At 37.2% G+C, this 25245-nt stretch overlaps 2 protein-coding genes and 2 long non-coding RNA genes across 4 annotated transcripts; 3 read left to right on the plus strand and 1 right to left on the minus strand.

Moving 5' to 3' along the window:
- The first annotated feature begins 1918 nt into the window (after window positions 1-1918).
- LOC136809381 (zinc finger protein 699-like) lies at window positions 1919-8087 on the plus strand. The gene is made up of 11 exons (XM_067065910.1): window positions 1919-2067; window positions 2288-2532; window positions 3020-3187; window positions 3380-3494; window positions 3996-4043; window positions 4323-4505; window positions 5150-5300; window positions 5683-5862; window positions 6202-6328; window positions 6610-6752; window positions 7038-8087. The coding sequence occupies exons 1-11, from the start codon at window positions 1947-1949 to the stop codon at window positions 7846-7848; spliced, it is 2292 nt and encodes a 763-aa protein (XP_066922011.1). The 5' UTR covers window positions 1919-1946; the 3' UTR covers window positions 7849-8087.
- Window positions 8088-8960: 873 nt separating this feature from the next.
- On the plus strand, window positions 8961-14258 carry LOC136809402 (uncharacterized). The gene is made up of 3 exons (XR_010846974.1): window positions 8961-9050; window positions 13418-13464; window positions 14182-14258. It is a non-coding gene; the product is annotated as an uncharacterized lncRNA (long non-coding RNA).
- On the minus strand, window positions 9081-11351 carry LOC136809392 (uncharacterized). The gene is made up of 4 exons (XM_067065920.1): window positions 10972-11351; window positions 10440-10635; window positions 9950-10114; window positions 9081-9584 (listed from the first exon to the last, which is right to left on the minus strand). Exons 1-4 carry the CDS (start codon window positions 11257-11259, stop codon window positions 9187-9189), a joined length of 1047 nt encoding a protein of 348 aa, XP_066922021.1. The 5' UTR covers window positions 11260-11351; the 3' UTR covers window positions 9081-9186.
- Window positions 14259-23579: 9321 nt separating the features above from the next.
- Window positions 23580-24702, plus strand: LOC136809042 (uncharacterized). Its single transcript, XR_010846943.1, has 3 exons — window positions 23580-23652; window positions 24084-24137; window positions 24625-24702. It is a non-coding gene; the product is annotated as an uncharacterized lncRNA (long non-coding RNA).
- Window positions 24703-25245: the final 543 nt, after the last annotated feature.

The following is a 25245-nucleotide window of genomic DNA, read 5'->3' on the forward strand; positions in this document are numbered from 1 at the left end:
GTTGATGAGTGTTGAAAACGTAAAGCATGGTTTACACGTGAAAATTGTGATCACCACCATTGGGGTGAAGATTTACCGTAAGAAAGTGGTGAAGCTTGGTCATGGCATCGCTCACATTCTCTTCTCATCATGTTTACCGTCAAAACATATTTTTGCATACGTCACCAAGTCGTACTCTGTTGAAAATATTGTGGTCTGCCAAGCTCACGTCTTCAAAGTATATCGATCAAATGATTTGCACCTACTGAACGAGAAGATACAATGTGCTTTCAATGCGTCCACCTTCTTGTTGAGAAATATTAGTTTCGAGGAATGCGATAGTTTTGGTTTCAACCAGCGCTTGTCGTCAAAGAGATGGTCTAAATCTGAACATCATTTAGGTCATGATAAGTTGGATTACGTCATGAAAATTAAAGACAAAATAAAAAATCCAACAAAAGAAGTTCAACCAAAGCTAGATGAAAGCAACGATGAGAAGGATGAAACGCAAGGATACCTTCATGAGTATGACATTATCGAGTTTGAAGATGTCTACTCGGTGACAAATGAGTTTTACTGTTCAGAATCGATGATCAAATACGAAGGTGCTCTACATTTCGAAACAGTGGATGAATATTATACAACAGAAGTATTGGAGGAGCAATTGAAACCCAAAGTGGAAGAATACACTTGGCTCCTTTCTCATGATACTTCACCTGCCACGGTCAAGAAGAATCTAGCCAACGCGTCTATTGGTAGTTATTTTGTTGTGCCTAGTGTTACCAGGGAAAATAGTTATTCCTTCTTTTTGAAAGTTCCCATTCACATCAATGCAGAAGGGCTGATGGATTGCACGGTCAAAGAAGCAGAGAAAGGCTTTCATATTCAAGGCTGTGCTTTTTATTTTGAGTGTCTGGTTGATTTGGTGCATCATTATGGTTCTATACACAATACCAAACTTCACGGGAAAGATCATACTGATAGTTCGTCCAGCATCAGTTCCCTGGCAAGTCAATTGTCACCAACACTGATGGAGGATGATGAGGAATTGATGGGTGGTTTTGTGGAAGATTACGAAGTTTACGAATCCGTTCAACAGCTTGTTGACGAACTCTGTTTGCTAAAAATGTAATGATTTTGAAGTGGACCTCGTCCCTCGTTCATGCGGGATAGGGTCCTTTTTTAATCACCTCTCTTGATCTTTTTCAATTAAACTTTTGTGCAGTCTCGTATTACTTTCGAATCACAATATTATTTAAATCATTTTCATTAGATTTTCTGGATTCTCGATACCGTATTTTATTATAGATAATATTTTGTTTAAATTTTGTTTAACTTAAAATTTTTAAAACACCTAATATAACATGAATTTTTATCAGATTACAATAATTTATATGTGTATTTTGTAAATTTTTTGAATTTTATAAATCTTTTTATACAAATATCACTTTAAAAAAATAGGCTTTATTATATAAAAGATATTTCAAATGGTAGAAAATTCATGATCAATTCGGCCAGCATAAAACTTGTCAGTTCTCTGTGATCATTGAAGATGGGAATAGGATTGTATTTTGACTTGCAAGCCCGAAAGGCTAGACTCGAGACTCCTGGATGGGAAATGAAACCACTTATTTCCCATCCAGAACGCCCGCCCGTGGTTTTTACATAAACGCCGGATTGAAAGTAAAATCTATCGCTAGATTTCAAAAAATGCAGTCCTCAAAAACAAAGGAACCGTTAGATACAATCCGTCGTCATGATCGCGGCGCGTTCTAGGCGCGTTTTGGATGGGAAATAAGTGGCTTCACTTTTTCTTGCCTGGGAAAGGTTAAAGATTCGACTCTAGCCCTGCGGGCTTTAAACTCAATGTTATTTTTAGTATTGCATTTTTACCAGGATGAAATGATTTTATTGTATAATTCTTTCCCTTCTATAGAAGTACTTGATAGAAAAAATAGAAAATCGAGATGGCAGACCAAGTAGTGACAGCAGCAGCAATGGTGGAACATTTGAACGATCACGTCATTGGTAAACTGATTGTGGAAAAATTGAACGAAGAAATTCACACTGAAGAAACTATGACTACAGGTAGAAACATTTCTTCAACCAAATTCTTCTGCAAACGAATTTTTCTCGCTCACTCTTCAACAAACAGCTTCTACGTAGATTGACATTGTTCTATATCAAGAGGGGGGGATGTGTTCATTTTTTTTGTTATCGTTTGCCTCTTCAACAAGTTATACACAGTGGTGGAAGAGAAATTTGAGCAAATTAATTGATTGGAGGGTTTTTGGTTGTTTCTTTCCAGTGGAAGCAGTAGTTGTAGGTGAACAAGCAGCAGAATTAGTCATCCAACACCAACCTCAAGAATCCATACCGCCCGATGAGATACCGCCCACGCAGATTGTAAGCGAAGAACAGATGATCGTATCCACCGTAGAAGGAGGAGAGAAAGAGAACGAAGAAGCGGTCGAACAGGATGACGAACGGCATATTGAAATCACCATCGGTGACCCAGTGGCCGACAAAGTCATCGATAGTTGTGTTGGAACTGTATGTATTTTCTCTAATCGGAATGATTGTCTCGATTTTAGTCGAAAAGTTCTCTGAGGGCAGTTTTCTAGGCACTCTTTGCACTTCAAGTTTTTTTATGAATATTCAAAATTTTTGAAGATTTCGGATGTTCTTAACTTTTCGAGTTTTAACCTAAAAATGTTCTTAACACGTTCTTATTTTACCATTTTGCGTCTTAGAGTCCTCAAAAACTTGTCCTTAGTATTTCGGCCATCGAAGCCTTAGGTTCTTATATAGTTTGTTCTTTATGAAAAAAAAACAACGTGTATTTCTCTTTTCTCCTGCATCATTTAGTTTCCTATGCTCGAACTAGTGTAATCAAACAATATCCAACGTTGAAAGTCCACAGACTTACCATTAAGAAACGTACAAAAATGTTCAAAGGGTGCATATTTATATTTAATACAAACATTCAACATCACCCTTTCATCAAACTTGAACTAAACAATGACGCTTTTCTCTTCAGGACAACAGAAGATATTACAAGGTGAAGTGGCAAGCCACGTGGGAGCCTGAGGACGAGCTTCTGGTCAAATATCAAAACCTGATCGAAGATTACTGGAAGGTGACGGTTCAAGAACAGAATGAATTGGAACACAAGAATCTCATTAATAACCTCTTCGAAAATGTAACGGTTAGTGTGAACAAAGACACTTAATGTTTTGGAATTAATCCGAATAGTATAATTCTCCGCAGCCAATTTTCCACTATTTCCCACTCTACCATACTGTTTCGTGGCTCCCTTACGGACTCTCAGTCACCTCGTTGAAGATATCATGCTCAACCTTTTGCTTTTCTATGACCGGTCACACTCTTAACATTACAGCCAGGCGAAGGAAACGAAGATATCAAACCAAACATAGACAAACTGAATGTTGGAAAGCGTAGCGGTGAAGCGGAGACTTCAGGCAGCGGCGGTGGAGGTGAACAGATGGTTCAAGGTATCAATTATATTAGACGTGTTTTACTGAAATCAATATTACGTCAGGCTTTTGTTAAGGAGTTTCGAGATCGTCGACAGAGAGTGATCTGATGACTCAGCACAAAAAGTACATGCATGCAAACATACTCCTTTCTTTCTCTCGTTCTTAACATTATTCATTTACTCTTCTGTCTTTTATTGTATGGAGTCACTTTGCAATTTTTTTGGAAAAAACCACCCCAATAGTAATTTATAATGACCCCCCTCCCCATTTGATAAAATTTTCCTGAAAAAGTGCAAAAACCTTACACTTTCCCAGGGTTTTTTGGAAAAATCATCCCAAAATCACCTAATATTGACCCCCCCCCCATTTTATGGATTTTCTCCCAGAGTACCTCCAACCTGCTTATCCCACCCACATCCTACAATTAAGCACAGAAGAGTGTGTCTACTAATGCATGTCTTCCGTGCATGAAAGTGATCCGATTGCTATTATTACCATTGCTTTGTCTTTCTCTAGATACAGATGCGGATGGCCACGAAAACGCATTGACTGCTTACAAACAAGGTTAGTGAGATCAGCGTTATGGAACTGACTCTTCTATCAAGCAATCTCATCAATAAATCTTTTGAGTTCTCTCTCAGCTAAGTTCAGGAACCGTCTCAAAATCCAGCTAAATGCAGCTAAATTTTTTATTAAATCTGCAGATCCTTGGCTAATTCTTCGAGTAAATTTCAAGTTCAGTTTGACAAGAAAATCTTTGGTTCAACCACACTGCCTTGGTATCTGAGAAACATGTACAAAAAGCAGTAAGGCTGACTCAAATTCTTTCCTTTCCGCATTCAGTGAATTCACCAGAACACAAGATCAGCGACGAGCCAGTCCTCATTACCGACAGCAAACCACCTCCGTTGAAAAACGTAGAGAAAGTGACAGATGAGTTACCTCACAAATGTGACGAATGTACTCGCTCCTATTCTACTCTTCGAAAACTGAAAGATCATCAACGCAAATTACATACAAACTTAGGTATGGTGAACTAAAAAGTAAAATCAACAGATTTTTCATGGTATTTTGTTTTCTTTCAGAACTTCATCAGATAGATATGATATTATAAACCTTGACACATTTTATTGTTGTACAACTTAACCCTGAATCTACCCGTCTTTATCCCATACAAAGACCATACTTTCGGGTACCTAATAGCCGGTTTGCGTTGGAATAATCGGGGGGGGGGGGGGAGTAAAAATATCCTGGGTGGAAAGTTTTTGAAAAGGAGGAATTAGGACAAAAGAGGGAACTTTCAAAAAAAACATTTTCCCAAAAATTAATACACGGGTTTGGAATAAGAATGTCCTGGGTGAAAATTTTTCGAAAAATTGATTAGCGAGGGAAAAGAGGGAACTTCCAAAAAAACATTTTCCCAAAAATTAATACACGGGTTTGGAATAAGAATGTCCTGGGTGAAAAATTTTCGAAAAATTGATTAGCGAGGGGGAAATAAGTGACACTTCTCTATCCTTGACCTGATTTGGACTCTGGTCAAAAATAAGGTTAAGCAAGTCAAACTTGTCAAATGCCATGCAGAATACCTAAATTGTTCTGAAAAAGCATTTATTGATTATTCTGTATTCTATATCTCATACTCATTAATAACAATTTTCCAACGTTAGGATTATATCAATGTTCTGAATGTCCGAAGCAGTTCAACACGAAGCGTTCTTTACAGATGCATATGAACAGACACACGGGCATCGGTCCACACGCATGTCCTGGTTGTGGGAAACGTTACATGACACCTCAAGAACTTGTCTTTCACAAAAGGTATAATGAGGCTTTAAGTGATAACTCTTCTATTTTTTCAAAATTGTCCATCTCAATTTTTGAGAATTTCTCAATACCAGGGGAAAATTAATCGGACAAAATTTTGTCTGAGATAAAGCATCCCCTGGAAATTCTTCTCCCATTACCCCCCTGGGAATGTTTGTCCACCCCCCTACATGGATATAAAATGGAATAGCTCATTGGATGGATTGATTACCCAATAACCTTCTTATATCAATTGAATTGTCAGTTTTGATAGCACAATGATCACGACAAGTATAAGAAGCTAGCTTCCTTATGTTCATATTTCATGGATAGCACGTGTATTCTGTGTATTCCCAATACCTTTTGAGTAATTCAATATTCACCTTTAACGCACTAGATCATGCAATGGTTTGGTTGATAAGGAGTTCACTTGTGAGCAATGCGGTAAACGGTTCGCCACCAAGACACATTTAGTGTTCCACATGAAGATTCATCTACCAGATGATGAGAAGCCCTTCAAATGTCAATTCTGTACTCGAACCTTCGCTTATAATCATGATTGCGTGCACCATATGAGGTGAGTAGTGGATTAGATCTTTCCTGTTTTTTCTGTCCATTACGTTTTAACGTGAATGATCTACCTACAATGAAGTAATTGTAACGGAGGCCATACAATAGCAGTTGTTCCCTTCAATTCTCTTTTTGGTGTTTCGATTTCTCGATGTAGAGGCTAATCGCATTGATTTCGCCCACCCTTTGAAGACTTACGCGATATTTGAAGTAACAAAGAAATTGTTCGTTGGCTTGGTTAGTTAGTTGGCTTGCCGCATTCTCATTATCATCTATATCGTGTTAGAATTTATGCTTTTACATTGTTCTGTATAAATGTTACACTGACAAATGTCCCTCCGTCTAGGTTACATCTTGGTGAAAAGCCTTACAAGTGTACGGAATGCGACAAAGCTTTCCACCGGAAGTCTTACCTTACGGAACACATGTTTGTACATACGGGAATCTCCAAATATCAGTGTGAAACTTGCAAGGTATGTTTATTGAAATAACTTTTCTGTAAGTTTCTTTCTTGGGTAGAAAAGTTAGAGCTGAAGTTCATAAAGCCGTTTATCACAAGACCTTTTCAAGTGGAACAACTCATGTACCTATTCCTTCAAATAAAATAAACGCCCCCTGCTTTTAAACGCCCCTCTCGAATAAACGCCGCTTCGAATAAACACTTCCCTCTAGGATGGCCGTTTATATTCAAGAGTTTTAAGCCAGAAAGCCTGTTACAGTCATTCGAAGCTATTTTATTTTATGTTCCATGCAGCAATACTTTCGGACACAACAGATGTTGCAAACGCACGTCAAGAACATTCACATTCTCAAGAAGACAGCTAAAACACCTCGCGCACGGAATGCAAGACCCAACGATAAATCACCAGCCAAAAGAAATACTAAAAAGAAATATAGGTTTGTGTTGTTTCTTTCTCATTGTATCTTCGTCTTCATTAATACGTCATGTCTTACGGTCGAGACTGCTTATTGTATTCCAATGACAAACCCCCGCCGCCCCAAGTAGGTTTATTTTGAAGTATTGCAAAAGAATGACCCAGGAAATATGAAGTGAAATAATTTCTTTGGTATAGAACGTTGAAGACAAAATACATTTCAACCATTCATTACCTAATGTTTTTCGAAAACTCGACACAGTCTTCTTACTAGGTATTGTACCGTTACCCTTTCCCTTCTCTGCAGGTGCGAGGATTGTGACAAGGAATTCAAATTCGTCAAAGAATATCATTTCCACTGCGCTGTCAACCACAAAGGATCGAAATTGATGATGGAAGAAGGGCGTGAAGAGGAAGTGTTGGCAGACTTTGAACCCACCATGGTCTACAAGTGTCGTCACTGCGAGAAATCCTTCCGTTACGTATCTCTACTGAAGAAACACGCGGAAACGCATAAACTAGACAGAGGCGATGGAGAACACGATAAAGGAAACGAATCGGAGAAAGAAAATCAACAAGAAGGAGGAGTGCAGGATGTCGATGAACCAATGAATGATGAGGATTGCGAGAAAGTCAGTATGAAGGAGAGCGCCGCCGATGAAAATGTAGTTGAAGAAATTCACATTGCAGCAACGGAGGAGGGTGAGCCACAAACAGCTTTGATTGAACAGGGCGACGACCAGGTGACCGTCTGTTACGTCACTCACAAAGACGTGCTTGATAATGTGGAGGAATTGAACATTTTGGCGTGTGGCCACTGTTTGGCTGGCTTTACTGACGAAGAACAACTCAATCAACACGTGTTGAGTGAACATTCTGATTTGATTTTGCAATCCGAAGAAATCGCAGTCGAACATGTGACAACTGCTGAAACGAGCGAGGAGCATGACGGGACTCAACAAGTACAATTGCATGATGGGAGCTTGCACGTGTTGGATGGTTCAGAAGGAATGAAAATCATTCAGTTAGCGTTGGAAGCCAAACAACAGGAGTTGGAAGCTCTCCAAAAGCAAAGACAATCTCAAGAAAATCAAGAAGTGCACATGGATACCTCTTGATATCTATTCTTCCTTTAAATGGGATATATATGGAGTGTTTTCACCTATTCGATGAAGATGCTATTTTTCATCAAGCTCTTTTTATTTGTCCTTTTCTTCAAAATGTTGATTTTAATTTTAATTTACCAATTAGTTAGCTTTGATTTTTAATTTATACCTTATCGTTAGGTTTTTATTTTATTTCAACTTTAGTGTTTTGAATTTAACAATGGTTAGAGTAACTCGTGTCGAGGAGACCAGCTGATTATAGTCCCACTTGATCCCCTATTCTTGTTGGCTAGCCAGATCTAATCTAATCTAGTTTTGGCAATTTCTTAATATTCGTCAGTACTATTTAAATTTTGATTTATTTCATCTGTTTACTTCCTTTCAGTTAATAAATATTTCAAAGAATTAAAAAAGTTAATTTACAGAATGCTTCAATTAGGGACATGAATTTGGTTTCTAAAGCTTGTGATGATGTGTTTGTCTGCGTCATGGATCTAATCCGTTCAAAAGCTTACAGGTAATAGAAGCACTAATGTGATGTCATGATTTGAATTCTTTACTTAACAATAGACCTTTTCATAAATTACGTTACGAACATCACTTGCCTCGTTTTGAAATTATTGCTATGGTGGTCAACTAATTTATGAAAAGGTCTATTCTAGATGGATTAGCTTTTCATTCTGCTTGCTACAATCAGTGCCATAACATATTGGCAATTTTGGCTATTTTTACCTTTCGAAAATTGAAGTTCGAGCGAAAATGTCAATTTCGGGCCTTCAACTTGATTTCATCGATTATTTCGATCTGGGAGGGATTTATTGGTTTCTAGGTTATATTTCAAGCCCTACTGGACCATTTTTTAACTTTTGAATCCTCAAATCATTGTCCTCAAGCGTTAAAACTAAGAGTTAAAACTCTACCCTTCCAACCTAATTTAGAGCGCTTCCGAATTGTTTGTGGTTATAAAATTTTGCGGGGAATTTCCCTTTTGTGCTAAGTATTTTGTCACTGATTGTAGATAGGGAGCGCCGATCCACGTTCATAGCTTCTGAAAGGTAATAGACTCAACGGACTATCTGATTTATACTTTTTTATTTTATTTTCTAAGCTTCGACCAATCAAATGGCTCCCACTTAAAGGAAATTTCAATTGACGATACGAAATAAGCAGCTAGGCTATAAAAGCTTCCAAATTTGTTGGCAAGTATCACCCAAGTAAGTATAATTCTTAAAAGTTTGCCATTTAAGGGAACTTCACATAGTACAAATCTTTCTTTTTTCCACGGAGTGAATTTTTACACACTGCCCTGTTCTTTAATGTTTGTAACTTAAAAAATATCATTGGATCTATTCATCGGACATAATAAAGCCACTGTCCGATCTGATTGTACCCATTCATTATGTGTTTTGGCTGGAAATCGTCGCACTCCAAACGCGCGTTATCCGCCAACTGAACGTGTAAATTACCATGCTCGTAAAGCACGTGGTCGTATAGCCTGGATTCCTTGTTTCCTAAAGCCTGTGACATCACATATTCAGGGTGCTTGAAACATGCTTCCACGAGATAGGAATCGTCACCTGGCAATCTTTTAACGGCTTTGCTGCAGTCACCAGGCTGGCTCAACCATTTGTCTTCTTTGCCGAGGATGTAGTCACGAAATTGATAACCTTTAGGTGTTTTACGAGTGGAGATGTGGAATTTACGGCCGTGGTATTTCTTGGTGCAGAAGATACGGAATTCTGTGATGCCTGGTGAGAGAGAATAGTATAGGAAAGAATTTTTATCTTCACACCAAAGAAGGCCCAAAGATAGTGTTTGTGGCTCAATTAGTTCAGCAAATCCTAGTCAAGCCTTTTTTCTAGCCTTCTAGCGACAATTTTCCATTGTTATATTATTACCATCCCATTTCACTTCATAGTTTTCCTTGTTTTCGAAATATTTTTAAATATCTCACGTATTGGACTATTTGGGAACTGGATTACGTGATTTGATAGATAAACCCTTTTCGTAGTTATTTTCAAAATAATAGCTATAGAAAAATATCAAGTAAACCTTCTCTCCGGATAATCTGTTTACTTGAAGCATTTGAATGAGAGAGGAAGAAGTTATAAACCTTGTTTGGAATGAAGATAGTTGAAGAGACTTCCATCTAATACATGTTGTCCTTGATGCAACTTTCCAAGAACATTGAGATTAAATGTGCGCGCGTTCTTGTACGTTCTTGAAGCGACCTCTTTTTCATGTGTAGTGGTGATATTACCGATCAACATCCATCCTCCTAATTAAAAATATGAACCGTTAACCAGAAAATGATGGATCCCGTATATGAGAGAGCAGGACTTACTATGTTGTCAAGCATTGCGATTCATCCTACAATGTATGAGCTCGTGATCGGTATATATCGACACTTGAGTGACTACCTAAGAACTACGTTCATTGCAAGTGTCATAGAACTGCTACCCATACCTTTTTTATCAGAGTAGTGACATGGATTCACCCAGACGAAGTTGCATGGAAAATTAGCCAAATTTGCGCGGATATCTTTAGTGGGCGGTCTTAGACTATGAAAAATAACTGTCTTTTGTTGTGAAAAAGGAGCTCACCTCCGTCTGTATCCATGTCGCAGAAAACGTGAACCGATTCGGTTTTCAAATGAACCCAATAATAACCCGTTTTAGCTGCAGCATATGCTTGTTGGATGCGTTTACATGATATAGCTGGGTTGATCAATTCCATCCCTTCGCCTTTGAAAATGTTGCAGTTTTTCCCTTCGAATCCTGCTGGACATTTCGGAAGTCTCTGAAATGGAAAAATTTGGTAGTGTTTCAATAATCGTTAGGCCTTGGTGTTATCCTGTCCACGGTTAAGTTAGCGAAGTGACAGGTTGTCTAAACCGATTTTCGAAAATCGACACATTGTTTTTTTCGAAGTTACGAAATTGTATATGGCCCTTTCTGACAAAGCGGGAAAAAAACAAAAATTTAAATTCCTTTGAGGTAGTTAGTTAGATTTCCTGCTGTTTTTTGCATGTATTTTTTTAGTGATGGGTCCCTGATGTTCAGTCTCTCAGATAGAAAAATCGACCTCCTTTGTAAGGTGAATTTATAAAACACTCACACAGCGTGTCTTACTTACATGTGTCCTGATGACGTCAGCTTTCACTTCCACCGTTTCTTGACACTGTTTGTTGACATTTGGTGATACACAATAACATTTCTGTGTCGATGATTCCACTACAGCGTTCATGTGCTTCAACTTACACCTCAAGGTACATTGAATGTGTGACGAAGCAGGAACCTCTATCCTGTCATCCGTGCAAAGCTTTCGATTTGTACCTTCCATCTGATCGTACAGAGTACAAAACACGGATTCAAAGTATAAGGATGATATAATGAAAAACGTGTACATTTTTAGCTCTTTCATTTCGGTTGTGTGCTTCTTTGGTGTATGTGCTCGAAGGTGCCTTCTTCTCTCTGCTAACGCTGCTAGATTGGAAATGTCATTCGTTTTGTTTGAGTAATGTCGAATATATACTACAGCGCAGTTGTTCGTCTTGTATTTTGTTTCCGTCAAAAAACTTCTCATCAATTCTTGATGGTAATCCAGCCGTTCTTCAAAAGGAATAGTTGAACAAGATAGTCATGCATTTTCTTTAAAGAAACAACCTTTGCTTCGGTTTCATTTTCTTTTGATATTGTTGAAGAGTTGTGGTTGAATTAACTCATAAAATTCTCTTGTAGAGTATGAAATGATTTGTATAATCTTTCTTGTATTGATAGATATTCAAGCTCTATGAGAGTGATAACACTTTCGTTAATCAAATTATACCCTTGCTCCCAGAAAGGTTCCGATGGTTGATAAAACACCAAAAATGGGCAATACTCTAAACGCCCCCTTCCCCGCGGTTTCTTAATTTTGGACGCCCTCTTTTAATTCGAACCCCCGGGGAACATAGAGTAACTTTTGATCTGAGAGATACACGAATATTCTAGTTGATATTTGAAGTTTATGATGAAATTTTTTAGTTCAGTAGATAAAATTATTTGTTACTTTTAGCAATGACACGCGCGCACATTAGTACTGAGATATCTCACTAACTGTTCTCAAATCCCAACTAATTCATATACGAAAATCTTTTACTTTCCTTTTTCTTCGAATATCTTGAAAATCTTGATTTCCTCAAATTAACATTACTGTATCTAAAAGTGTTAATATTCAAAATGCGGCAATTCACGAATCAAAGCTTTTTCGATATTAGCTTCACTCAATATCACTGTTCACGCTAACGTTGTTTACTTTGAGGGCAGAAATACGTGTTTTTTACACTTTCCGAAAAGTGAATTTTAAATTTAAAAGCTCATAAGTAGAGAAAAAATTGGTCAAATTTAAAAAGTGATAGCTCAAATTTTAAGTTAGGATATCTACTTTTTAAATATCTAAACTCCAAGCACGTTGGGACATTTGTTCGGCCTCAAGACGTCGAGAAACGTCTGAACTTTTTCGTGGGTCACCCGGTATACTGAAGAAAATACAAACTAGCGGCTAAACCATGACAATCTGTAATTCAAAAAGTCCAATATACACTGTGGAAAAAATGCGAATTTAAGTTTAGTGACTGCTAGCCTTTGAAGAACTTTCAAACTTTTATGTCAGAAATTTTTGCGGCCAGAAATCTTCGCTATTTTATAAAATTCCTGAAATTAAATGGTCGTAAAAAAAACGAAAGTACTTTAAATTGACGAAATTTATTTAACAATCGTCAAAACAAATACTTCCACTCTCTACTTTATGAGGAAACCAGGTAAGTCTTTCGTCTATTCTCATGATTCGCGAAATTAAATTCCCGTGAAATAGACAAAATCTCGCTAATGGCCTGACTCGCGAAATTTTCTGGCCGCGAAAAATTCTGACATTTAAGTAATACACATTCTCATTAACTGAAAACGTAAACGTAATATTTCACGCAAAATTTTCCATTTCATGCATTCACGCAAACCACTGCTGATAGGGCAACGTAAATTAGGCATTATACAATATATAGCCCCCAAAACGGAGGTTTTGCCTTAATGAGCCATATGTTTGTACTTTAAAACCTGGGAAAGCTTAAGACGCGATCCTAACACATTTCTCTTGACTCCGAAAAAAGAATAATACCAAAATGTCACTTTTAACATGATGGCTAGTTTTCTTATTCATTTTCAAGATTGGAAATTAACCCCAGAAAACTCTGGCATTGCCTTCATACCTAGTGATAGTAATTTGATGTCAGTGCTATGCTTTTTGATTAGAATATTTCGAAAAAAACTAAACCTCCGTTTTTGGGCCTTCAATTTGGATAGTTTTGGAGCCACATATTGTAAAGAGCAAATGGTAAAAAAATGACATCTACCTTTTATATCCAAAGTCAAATAAAAAAGCAAGTTTATGACCTCGCTGAAATTTTAATGAACAGTTCTCACCTGAGAAAAGGGCTGGTTAGCAAAAGATTGCTAAGCGGACGTGCTTTTTGAGGCCGATTGGCAACCCTCATTTAAGATGAAAAAGGGGTATAATTTTCATGCTTTCTGCTTTTATTCTAAAGGTTGGACAGTTCCATGAAGTGATCAATGAACAGCTGAACCAATCAACGTGAGTTTTACGGGTCTCCTTGACATCTTCCGAAGTATAGAGCAATTATCCAACAATTTTTGCAATATGTAAATATAAATCATTTTTTTCTGGCGTTTTTTTCGCAAAAATCCTCCAGCTAGTAGCGAGTTAATGTATTTACACTTTTGAGGACGGTAAAGTGACTGAAGCGATTTGGAAAAACACGCAGTTTTAATCCCCAAAATCTCAGAAAAACACACATACATAAACTCGGTAGTAGAGCACGTAAGAAAGTCTGGATTAGAAATTGGGTTAGGGTATAATTTCCCAGGTAAAAGTTTTGTCTGGTGATGAAACGTCAGGGGACACGTCAGTCACCCTAAAATTCCAGTTACTTTTTCCGGACACTTTCTCCCAGAGTGACGTGGTGGGACAAATGGCAGTCCCGAAAGTTTAACTTTTTGAGGTTTGGAGAAAGATAATAAGAGGATGGCGAACAGTGAAAGTTAGTGAAAGTTGTAGTCTCGCATATGAAATCAATTATACAACTTTGGCACTGTCATATGGACATAAAGTCAGTCGTTACAGTCGTTCAAAAACTAAAGAAATGACCGATATCTCCTTACGCAAAGAATTATGTATACAACTAAACTTGCAAAACTTTAAAGGGTAAATGAGTATGTTGCAGCCAGAATTACCTGTTTTTCTGTCAATAAGTTTAGATACTTATATGGATCTCTTTTTCTTTCATTTTAGATGTTTTACCCGGTTGAATAAAGCAAACGAACGAACGATACGCCTGGTTAGCGATTGAGACAATGATTTTACCTCAGATCTCTTCACAAATTAACTATTGGAAGCAATGCAATCAGCCGGCTTCTCTTGAATAAAGATTCTCTTCATGGTTTAACTGGAAATTGTGGTGGAGCTTAATTGTCGAGGACGAAAAAAATACATAAAATGGTGGAGAAATTTTTGATATACTAGTAACTTTACCTCCGGAGATAATTTTACCGAAAGAATTTGGGTTTGTGCTATTGGCTAGCGGAGTAAACTAACATAAAAATTGAACAAAGGAGAGAAGTCTGCAGACATTTTAACTGAACTAAATGAATTCATAGATGAATTGTAGCGGCATTATGATGATATTTTATGATATTTTCAAACCTTTTTTTGTGGTTAGTCGAAGATTTTCATTTTTTTTATTTTCAAAGGGGTGTTAAAATCTCGATATCGCAAATATGCTTCTCCAGTTTGCATCAATTTTTACCAAGAATCTTTTCAAGAATCTTCTCAGGTAAATTATGGCATATGTTCCAAAAACATAAAGATGACCATAATTGTTGGAAAGCATGAGCCGGCAGAAAATGAGCAAACCAATGATTTAATACGAAGGGTACCATGATGAAGTTTCCCTGTAGGGGTGTTGCCTAATTGTTTACGCTCTTCCAAAAATTACGGTAACTTTCATGTTTTAAGCAATACACGCTTTTTTTTTTATAAGAATACACTTTATAAGAATGTCCATGATGAAAATGGCCAAAAAATTAAGAATATGGTAAGAATATCACCATCATGGAATTTAGCAACTGAACCTAAGAATGCCATTTTAAAGGCATTTTAACCTGTAGATTGCCAATTTCGATCTTAACCTAGGAATACCGTAAGAATATTTTTGGATGATTTTCGCCAAAAAGTTAAGAATATCCATGATGAAATGAAAAAACACCATTCTTATAAAAAAAAAAACGTGTATGCCATAACTTACCTGAGTTTAGTCTGTCCAGTTTCTTTTGGATATGCGGTTATTTACATGTACACTGACCTTGACGGCCGACGGAGACGTCCTGCTGGATTTTGAAAAGATAGGAATGTTTGGTAAATTTGGGATCCGAAAAATCGAGAAAAATCTCATTTTCACCCTGAATAGTGGCAAAATATTACTAAAAAAATACGAAAAGTTGAGGAAAGTCGGTAGAGTGTAACTGTAACTACTTTGATTATTTTTTTAACTCTCATTTTTTTATGTTTCAAGGAAATATGTTTCGAATTTTTTTGTAAATTATGGTGTTGATCGATTTTGTAAATATTTTCCATTATGTGATCTGTATACATTTTTTTCTCTTTTGTTCGCACCGTTCCATGTATACTTTCATAAAAGTATAAAAACTTAGTTTTTTGGAAAGCTTTACCTTTTCTCGTTTCAATGAGGGGTCTTTGACCTCAGTAGCATTTTTAGAAAAAAAGTAATAGGATTTTTTGTGAAGCTGATTGGAGCAAAAATTTGCCAACTTTTACTGCAGAGGTCCTTTCAAAGAGTGAATGGATAAATGCAGTATTCCAAGAAAATTTGAGAAGTAAAAATATTCTTGTCACCCTAATTATTGTGTACATACTGGAAAAAGAAACCATTCGTTTGGATAATTTTTTCGTTCTTTGCTCCCTCTCCCTCCAATCACTTCTCTCTTGAGACTTTCAATAATGGCTTTTGAAAATGAAATCAACCTGTCGGCGGGCTGGTTTCTATTATCGCAATCACCCAAATTTCTCTTTGAAGAGGCGCCACCTGAAAGTAAACACGCACGTAGAAACCGCTTTTAGTGTAATCGATTTCACACTATAAAAAATTCTTGCAACGTGATTGGTTAAAAATTAATGATTGATTTTTTGTCTGAAAACACACGAGAATACAAATTTTCTTTGAACTCACTTTTGAGTATACGCTACGGTTAGTTTTTCTCATCGTTGTTGTTTCGTGAAGATTTAATTTACAAGATTATATTGTGAAAATTGCGATTTATTGAATTATTGACATGGATAACAAAAACAAAATTATTTACTTCGTCATAAGTGACAAAGAGGTATGTATAGGTGTTTTTGAAAAGACGCTTTAATTGTCAGTTTTACGTTTTTTTTTTTGTATATCTTGTGTCTGGTTGATTTTTCCTGTGGTCCATTCAGGCAAAGCTACATAGGCGAAGCGAGATACCTGCAAAATTTATGAGGGAGTGCAAACGTTTATGACATATTCATTATTTTTTGATAAAACAAAGACAATAATAACGTAACGTAAAAACCGCTCTCATCCATAGATTTTGCAGGGTGCAGGGTTTCTCGCTACGCCTATGGCAAAGGCATGAATATTTATTATCAATGTAATGGCCCTGTAATGTGATGATTGTTTGAAATAAAAGTTTCATTCTATACACAAAATTTATAAATTGAATACAAAAACAAGTACTCTCTAGTAGGTACAGGCCAATCATTAAACCCCATCATTCCAATCTAATGGAATGTACAAAGTTTACTGTGTAAGCTCTGTAAGCTTCAAACAGACTTTCGAAATTTGCAAATTTTTATGTCTCGTCTCGTTTATTTACTAGTATTTATTTTTTTTCGCGCGAAAAAATATGTCGTTTTTTCCCGCCAAAAATATAAACAAAAACGAAAGTGAAAGTCAAGAAAATTCAAAACTATTGCTGGCTGGCTGGCTGGGCTCTAGTGGGTGTGATACTTTTGTCAGTAAAAAGATAAGCACAATTCAATATTTTAATCTTTGATTACATGGCATAGTGATTTACGGAAAAGTCTATAGAGAGAGGTGTGTTTTCTATTTCTATTTCTATTTGGTTGAGTCGCAGGAGGCTTTGAGGCCCATTTTCACAACTCTATAAACACTTTACAGTTAGCCACACTAGCGTCCCGCCAAAATGTGTATCAAAGATTAATGCTGCGAAAGCGCTATATCGTTTACTTGACTCTCAAGCAAAAAAATGCACCGCAAAACTTCTAAAGGGATTCATGAAAAAATAACCCGGCGCTTTTTAATGAAATTAACATTTTCAAAAACTTTGAGAAATTGCCTAAAATTTGAGCCATAGATGAAAAAATTTGAGCCAAGCCAACCTTGAAAACTAATTTGAAGATCAACTTACCAAGAAAAAGATCTACGGGGGAGGCGGAACCCACCTAGATCCGCGCACTGCCGGATAGGCTATCTCCCAGAAATTTTGCCGGACCTCAAACAATGACCCATTTACATGTGCGTAAATGTTTATACTTTAGCGTATAAACAAGGCCTTAAAAATCGAAGCGCTGTCTCGGGAATTGAATGACAAATTTTGGTTGGTTGATTTTGGCTGCTGCACGTTTTATTTTGTTTCCAACTTTCAAGTTTTAATTAATATTGTCTTGCAAACTTGATTCAGGTAACTCTCATCCTTGTTGTTGAAATGTATCCTGTAGATGACTGATGTTGTTTTTTCTGAAAGCTAGATTTCCTAGTGTGACTAACTGCTTTAGCGTCCCGTCAGCACCTTGAACTGACTACCCAATTTCCCTTTACATGGCATGGGTTGACCTGGGCAAAGGTTCATTCACTTGCCAAGTGAATCCATGTGAGTGGGAATCGAACCTCAGTTGCCTGTGCAGCAACCAAGGTCAATGACCACTATACCACAGTGTCAGCGTGTGAGATAAATTGAGAGGTATCCAGAGTGAAGTATATTTGCAGTCTTTCGCTATCATTTTAGAACTATCAACTCCTCAACTGTTCTTAAATATTCTATTCAGCTATTTGTGGGACAGACTGATTAGCTCTGATTTTGAAATCAATAACCGGTCTTATTATTTACTAGTCATTCAATACTGGATAAATCAAGGGCATGGCAATGTTGTGGTTTAGAGGCTATGGATAGCTATCCCACATGTTGACTAAAGTAATTCTGAAAGACTCCAAAGTCAAAATGACTTTTCTTTTGAATGTATGTTCTTTTCATTTTTAGTCGTTAAGCTCAAGTGGCCAAGAAGCTTCTTCAAATGCCAATGCTGGTATGTACAAACATGTCTTTTTCTTTTAAAAACCAAACTTTTTATTGCCATCGTCTGAATACTTAATACTTGTAAGACATGCACAATAGATTTATTATCAAGCAAGGAAAATACATTTGGCTTCGATTACTTTTAGTGAAGTCTGTTAGCACAAAAATACTTCAGATGGTGATAAAAGCATGATGAAATTTAATTTCAAACAATAACACCAAATTTTGCCACCTGCCAGATCAGGCCAGATGACAACATCCGGTGGCTGGGTGTCGTTTAGACCCAAGCATCAGAAGGAACTTCAAATTTCCACATGGATTTCTGTATAAAATATCAGATTTGGTCAATTTGTTCCAAAATTACAAGGTTTTAAGTTTTGCCTGGAAAGGCTTGTTGTGACGTCATCACAAAACTTTCAACCTCCATAACTTTTGATAGGAAGATTTTAAAAGGCATGTTTTATACCTCAATTTTCATCAGCATTAAATGCTCTTTCCACTGAAACCATGATATGGATTAACTATGGTCAGATTTTGAATATTTAAAAAAAAAACTTTTTGCCCAGCCACCTGATGACGTCATCTGGTAGGTGGCCAGGTGGCAAAATTTGGTGTTACTGTTTAAAATTAAGTTTTAGACCCCCTAAGGATGATCTGTGCCAAATTTCATGTTTTCATCACCATCTGAAGTATTCTTACATTTTTATGTGCTAACAGCCCGGGGGGGGCACTCGATCTGAAATCGACCATACGTTCGGCCCAAAATTTGGCTTCTAAAATCGGACCCTTACAGTGCAGTGAATTCCCATGAAAAATCATACCCTTACAGTGCACTTTTTCAAAATTTTTCGCCCGTAATGGCGAAACCTTGAGTGCCCCCCCCCCCCGGGGCTAACAGACCTCACTATTTAGGCTTAATTCACTTTTCTTTCTCCTTTAATAATAGTAAACTATTAGGATGTATTATATTGTAATGAATATTTGCTCATATTTGAATATTCAGATCTAAAGAAGAAGCGAAAGAAGAGAAGACGCATATGCATGCCCTACAAACCAAGTGTGTAACCATATTCCTCTTTATATATTTCCTTAATTTTACTCCACTTTGGATGGTTCTCCCGATTACAAATGAAAATAAAAGATCTTTCTTAACAAAGAGGCTCAACATTTTGTTGATGATACTAATCCTGAATCCCTTTAAAAATTATTTCAAGATATGTAATTTTTTAAAAATCAATTTTGTGTGGTTTGGAAGTCCATGGCTCAGCTTGGAAATTGTGGCACTTTAAAGAAAAAATCTTTATTATGGTAGCCCACAAAGACACAGTGGTTACTTACGAAAGCATCCACCGAAGGAGGACTTCAAAATATCTGTTCTGAAGGCACGTTCCAGCTGGATATGGCGGTCTGTTCTTACCGAACTAAAGAAAAAAGTCTGCTGGAAAAAAGTGGTCTGTTCTACTGAAGATTGGGACCAGCTGAAAAAATATGGTCTGTTCTACTGAAGATTGGGACCAGCTGGAAAAATATGATCTGTTCTACTGAAGATTGGGACCAGCTGGAAAAATATGATCTGTTCTTATGAAAAAATAGTCTGATATCTTATATTTATAAATAACGTGTCTAAGAATTTCCTATCTGTTCTGAGGGAATTTAAAAAAAGTCCTGAATGTGGTTGCCTGGAGTGGCAGCTGAAAATTCTCCATCTGTTCTACAAAACATCTGGAAATTGTGTATCTGTTCGAACTGTTAGCTGGAAATTAAGTTTCTGTTCTTAAAAGTCCTTCAATGTCAAGCTGGAATTTAGCGATCTGTTCTTATAAGATTTTGTCAGCCCTGGTAGATAAGAACAGTTAATTCGCGTAAAATCAATCGCCTGGTAATTTGGTATCTGTTCTGAAAGTTTTTTTACCTCCTAGCTGGAAAAATATAACTGTTCTGAAGTAAAAATTTCTCGCCTGGAAAACGAGGAACTGTTCTTAATTTCGTGGAAATCCTTCCAGCTGGCAAATCAGAACAGATATTTTCGAATTTTAGGTCGGTGGCTGCTTCTGTACTTAGATTTAGGCACTTCACCCAGGCAAGGATCTTGAAAAAAGAAGTCACTTTTTCAAGGTAATCTCCAAATTCCATCCTCAAAGAGAGCGGATCAGCTATAGTTACAATTTTCTAAAGAGTAACTTTTTGATCTTACTACATAATCAGATTTGGATAAGGACTCTTTTTTATAAAAATTACAAAATTTGCAAGATTTTTTAGATTTTTTAATTTTAAGTACATAAATCCAAATTTTGAGCTTCCCAATTTTGAGATACACGCTTTTTCATTCATAAAAACACAAGGCTTGATTTTGGCCAAAAATTGAAAGAAAAAATTAAGATTAACCCCAGCGTCAGATTTCAGAAATGGCAGTGAAAAAATTATGAAAATTTAAAAGAACAACCAAGCCAAGCCAAAATTCTAAATAATTAAAATGACATTTGCTTTCCGTTTTTTATTTGAAGTTAATTCTTTTTGTCAATAATACTTAATATCGGCAGTTTTAGAATATCCATTTTTTGGATGTCCAATTTAAATGTCCCATTTCCTACTCCAGTAGTGAGTCTACCATAAAAATAAAAAGACTCTCAGAGGTATCTTTCATCTCCAGCCGACACACAATGTTGTTTCAACGGCTTTTAATGTTCACAACGTTAATATAACATTAGGTGTCCTAGCTGGGTCATAACTCAACCCTGATACTAAGCGTGTAGGTGAAGTTTTGACAAATTTCTTCCAAACCATCTGCTCTCGCCAGAATGAGGAGCTCATTTTGTTCGTTGATGATTTGTCCTCCATGATAATTGATTTTAGGGAGATGTGTTATCTTTTAACTTTTCTCTTGGATAGGAACTGAGAGGCAGGTTCATTACGATGCACGACATTGTTGAAAATTAAATAATTGACTCACCAGATATTAGCGTCCTTCTCCAAGAGATAGATCGAAAATCATACAAGCCACTGGAATGGGTGCTGCAATAACAGCAATCAGAAGATATGATAACAGGAAGCCAAATACCAACAGGAACGAATATTAAACAGTAACAAATATCAACAGGAACAGTCTATATAAAGCAATCGTGATTGGATCTGTCGGGCACAGCATCCACATCAACACAACATACAATCATGGTCGTAATATTTGAGAAAAAAGGGAAATCCACCGGGAAGTTTTGAAACCACAATCGATTTGTGAGTGCTCTAAAGTAGGTTGGAAGGGTAGAGTTTTAACTCTGAGTTTTAACATAAGACTTAAGACCTTAGGATCTGAGGATCCAAAAGTTCAAAAATGGTCCAATAAGGCTCATAATATAGCCTGGAGGCCTACAAACCCGAGCCAAATTGAAATATCCGATTAAATTTGAGAGATTGCCCAAAAAACGCCCGAACTCCAAATTTCAAAAAACGCGGAAAAAAGCTGAATTCTCAATAGATTTCGACCATGATTGTAGATATCACAGGATCTGCCTTCCACAGCATCCACACGTATCTGTCAAACAGGATCCGTCTTTCACAGCACCCAAACACTTAACCAAAACAATCACCTAGATCATCCACTTGATCAGCAATAACGGCGATTCTATTTATTAACTTTTAATCTCTTTATACTTCATTATGTCTACAACAAGAGTAACAGACATGGCCTGCGAGAGCTAGTCTCTGTCTACACACGCTGTTTAAAATCGGCGGGAGTTTGTTGTACAAGAGTTTGTTGGGTTTTTGAGCATTTGACGTAATGTTCCACACTACTCTTAAAACTTTACAAATTTTCCATCTTAAACTTCCGCTAGAGTCTTTTAAAGTGCCTATGACTCCGACCCATATGGCAGGATCTGATTTGTTTTAAAGACGTTGACTGTGATTCTCTCGTCAATGCTGGCCTTCCACATTTTGGTAAACGCAATTAGTGTACCCTTAACTTGACCCAGGATGATATTTGGATCTTTTTTTGTGAAGCCACTCAGGTTTTTAAAATCATCCACTTCATTGATATCACTTTCATTTTTTTGGTGTGGTATCATTCGAGCTGACTAACATGAATTTACTTTTCTTGGCAGTAAGAATACAAGGCTAAGTGTTGACAGGCTGTTTCGACTTTCATTAAAAGATCTTTTGAGTAATGAGCATCTTTCAAAGGGATGTCGTGGGCAAAATCGGCTTCTACGACTTATGCCTTGTTTGAGGACAATCCCTTCAGAACCGAAGATTGCATTGTCTTTGAAAGACATAAAATGGTGCAATAGGATCACCTTGTGGGACACAGGGTACGCATGGTTGTTATTTTCAACAGATCGAAATCGCAATCTAACAAGAACACGATATAAATGTACATGGTAGTGGTAGCGATAGCATTTCCCATTCATTAGAGATAATACCGTATGCTTCCAAAACATATTGCCCCAGATGACCGAGTCAAATCCTCTCTAAAAATCAATGAAGACTAGAACTACCTACTTGTTATGACTTTTAAGCCCCTCAATTAATCCTCGGAGGGCTAGAAGATAGGACGATGTCGAACGGTTTTCAGGATATTCCTTTTGATTTGATCTTAACACTTTATTAATAACGAGACGTGCGGTTAGGGATGAGAAGATTGCTCTTGGAGAAGATTTTTGTCTTTATTAGGGCGTTAACTCAATAATAATTGTACAGTATTGAATTCAAATAGTTGTAAAAGAAAAGTATAAAGTAATAAATTTAAATAATTATGTTAAGAAATCTTTCACCCAGGTGCTTTAAGAAACAAATTTTCAAAAGCCTAACCCTTTTATGGGACTTATGCCCATAAAAATCTTCAATTTTTCAAGACACGCCTTACTTTATTTCTGACTGAAGAGCTTACAATCCTAGAGGGAATATGGTGTAAACATTAGCCCTGTTAGTGTACATTAGCTCGGTTAGTATTATAGTTAGAGTGTTATATTTACAGGGGCGAAGGCTGTGAAGAGATCTGCTCGAACACCAGCAGAAGCTTCACCAACAGAGCCACCAGCTTCATCAAAGACACCAGCTTCACCAACAGAGCCACCAGCTTCATCAAAGCCACCAGCTTCACCAACAAAGCCACCAGCTTCATCAAAGCCACCATCTTCAACAACAAAACCACCAGCTTCGACAAAGCCACCAGCTTCACCAACAGAGCCACTAGCTTCGACAAAGCCACCAGCTTCATCAAAGCCACCAGCTTCATCAAAGCCACCAGCTTCACCAACAAAACCACCAGCTTCGACAAAGCCACCAGCTTCATCAAAGCCACCAGCTTCACCAACAGAGCCACTAGCTTCGACAAAGCCACCAGCTTCATCAAAGCCACCAACACCCACGACAAGACCACCAAAAAAGCCGAAAACTCTGAAGGCGGCGAAATGTAAGTGATAAAATTATTTTTTTTCTTCTACTTTCATGTGACATAGGAGTGAGGGGAGAGGGGTAAGATTTTGATTTTGTGTACTTTTGGGCACTTTTGGGCATCTACGTACCAGAGTTTATCTCACGTATAGCGTAAAATATATTGTGAAATCTCCGTAGATATCGGGTTTGTTTAGTTTATAGACAACTGTGGATTTTAAGAGGTAAAACTTCAAAACTTGACGGAGTCTAGTAATACTGCGACAAAGACCAGCTATTTCTTCGTTGTGGGGTTAAATGACTAATAAGGTACATCAATTCACCACCAATTCACCACCCCTTTTAAAGATTTTCGTATGGAATTTCTTTTGATCAGTCTGAGGTCGAGTCGATATTTCAAAGTTATAACTTTATTCTCTAGAAAACACTAATTCTTCTTTTTTCACATAGCTTCTAAAGTGGCACCCAGGAGCGCAAGTGCTTGCCCCTACAATCTCCGTCGCAGTAAGTTTCTACATTAAGACCAAGAAAATTCAGTAGTTTCAGTGTACATTAACGTGTCTCATAAGAGGTATAGAATGGCGAAATTTATATTCGTAAACAAAAAGATTATAACAAACAGATTTAAGACTATTTCCAATGAAGTCATTCAAAATTAACCTATGGAAAATGGATTTTCAAAACTTTCTTAAAAGACATGCAGTTGACGCTCTCTAATTCGATTTTCAAGGGGAATATAATTTTAATTTCGATTTTCAAGGGGAATATAATTTTCATCGAATAAGGGAGCTTATCGAATACCATATTAGAGCGTCGTTTATGAGGATGACTTTCAACATTTTCGAATAATGAAGCATATCGAATAGTAGAACGTTGGATTAAAAAACGTCAACTGAGTTATATGGTCTTGCTTTTCACGCCCAAGATTGTCGGTCTGATGAGTTTAGCCGACACAGAGCCAGTTTTGGCAGCATATGACTTAAATTTTTAGGGAAGCCAGCATCTTTAGGACAACCATCACCGTCGCCACTCGTACACACCCTACCACCACCCGTACTCGCACCAACACCACTCGTGCTCGTACCGACTTCACCAACACCACCCGTGCTCGCACTGACACCACCGATGCCACCCGTGCTTGTACACACCCCACCACCACACGTGCTCAAACAGACCCCACCGCCACCGGTGCTCGAACCGACACCACCGACGCCACCTGTGCTCGCACCACCCCAACCACCTGCACGCGAAGTTCCGTACAACCTTCGTAGAAGTATGTACCCATATTAACTTATTCAAGCCATTAAGCATACAGTTAACGGAGCTGTCTGAAAGACTTCACTCCTATCAATCGCTAGTATAAAGTAGGAATATCTTTACTTTTTTTTAGGAATACAGAAAAGAACTTTGCAATGCAGAAAAGGTACACTGAAATTACTTTTTGATATATAAGAAATAGGGTTTAGAATAACGCAATGGTCACAACCAAATTTTGAGTTCATACCATTAGGTATGTAAATAATGTAGATAAAGCCCGAAGCTATAATAATTGCTAAATTGGTTTTGAAATCAGTTAAGATTTTCATGTTCATCTCCAAACTGGGCTTGTCAA

This window comes from Clytia hemisphaerica, unplaced genomic scaffold, assembly GCF_902728285.1.
Source record: "Clytia hemisphaerica strain Z4C2 unplaced genomic scaffold, Clytia hemisphaerica genome assembly, whole genome shotgun sequence".
NCBI classification, from domain to species: Eukaryota; Metazoa; Cnidaria; class Hydrozoa; order Leptothecata; family Clytiidae; genus Clytia; species Clytia hemisphaerica.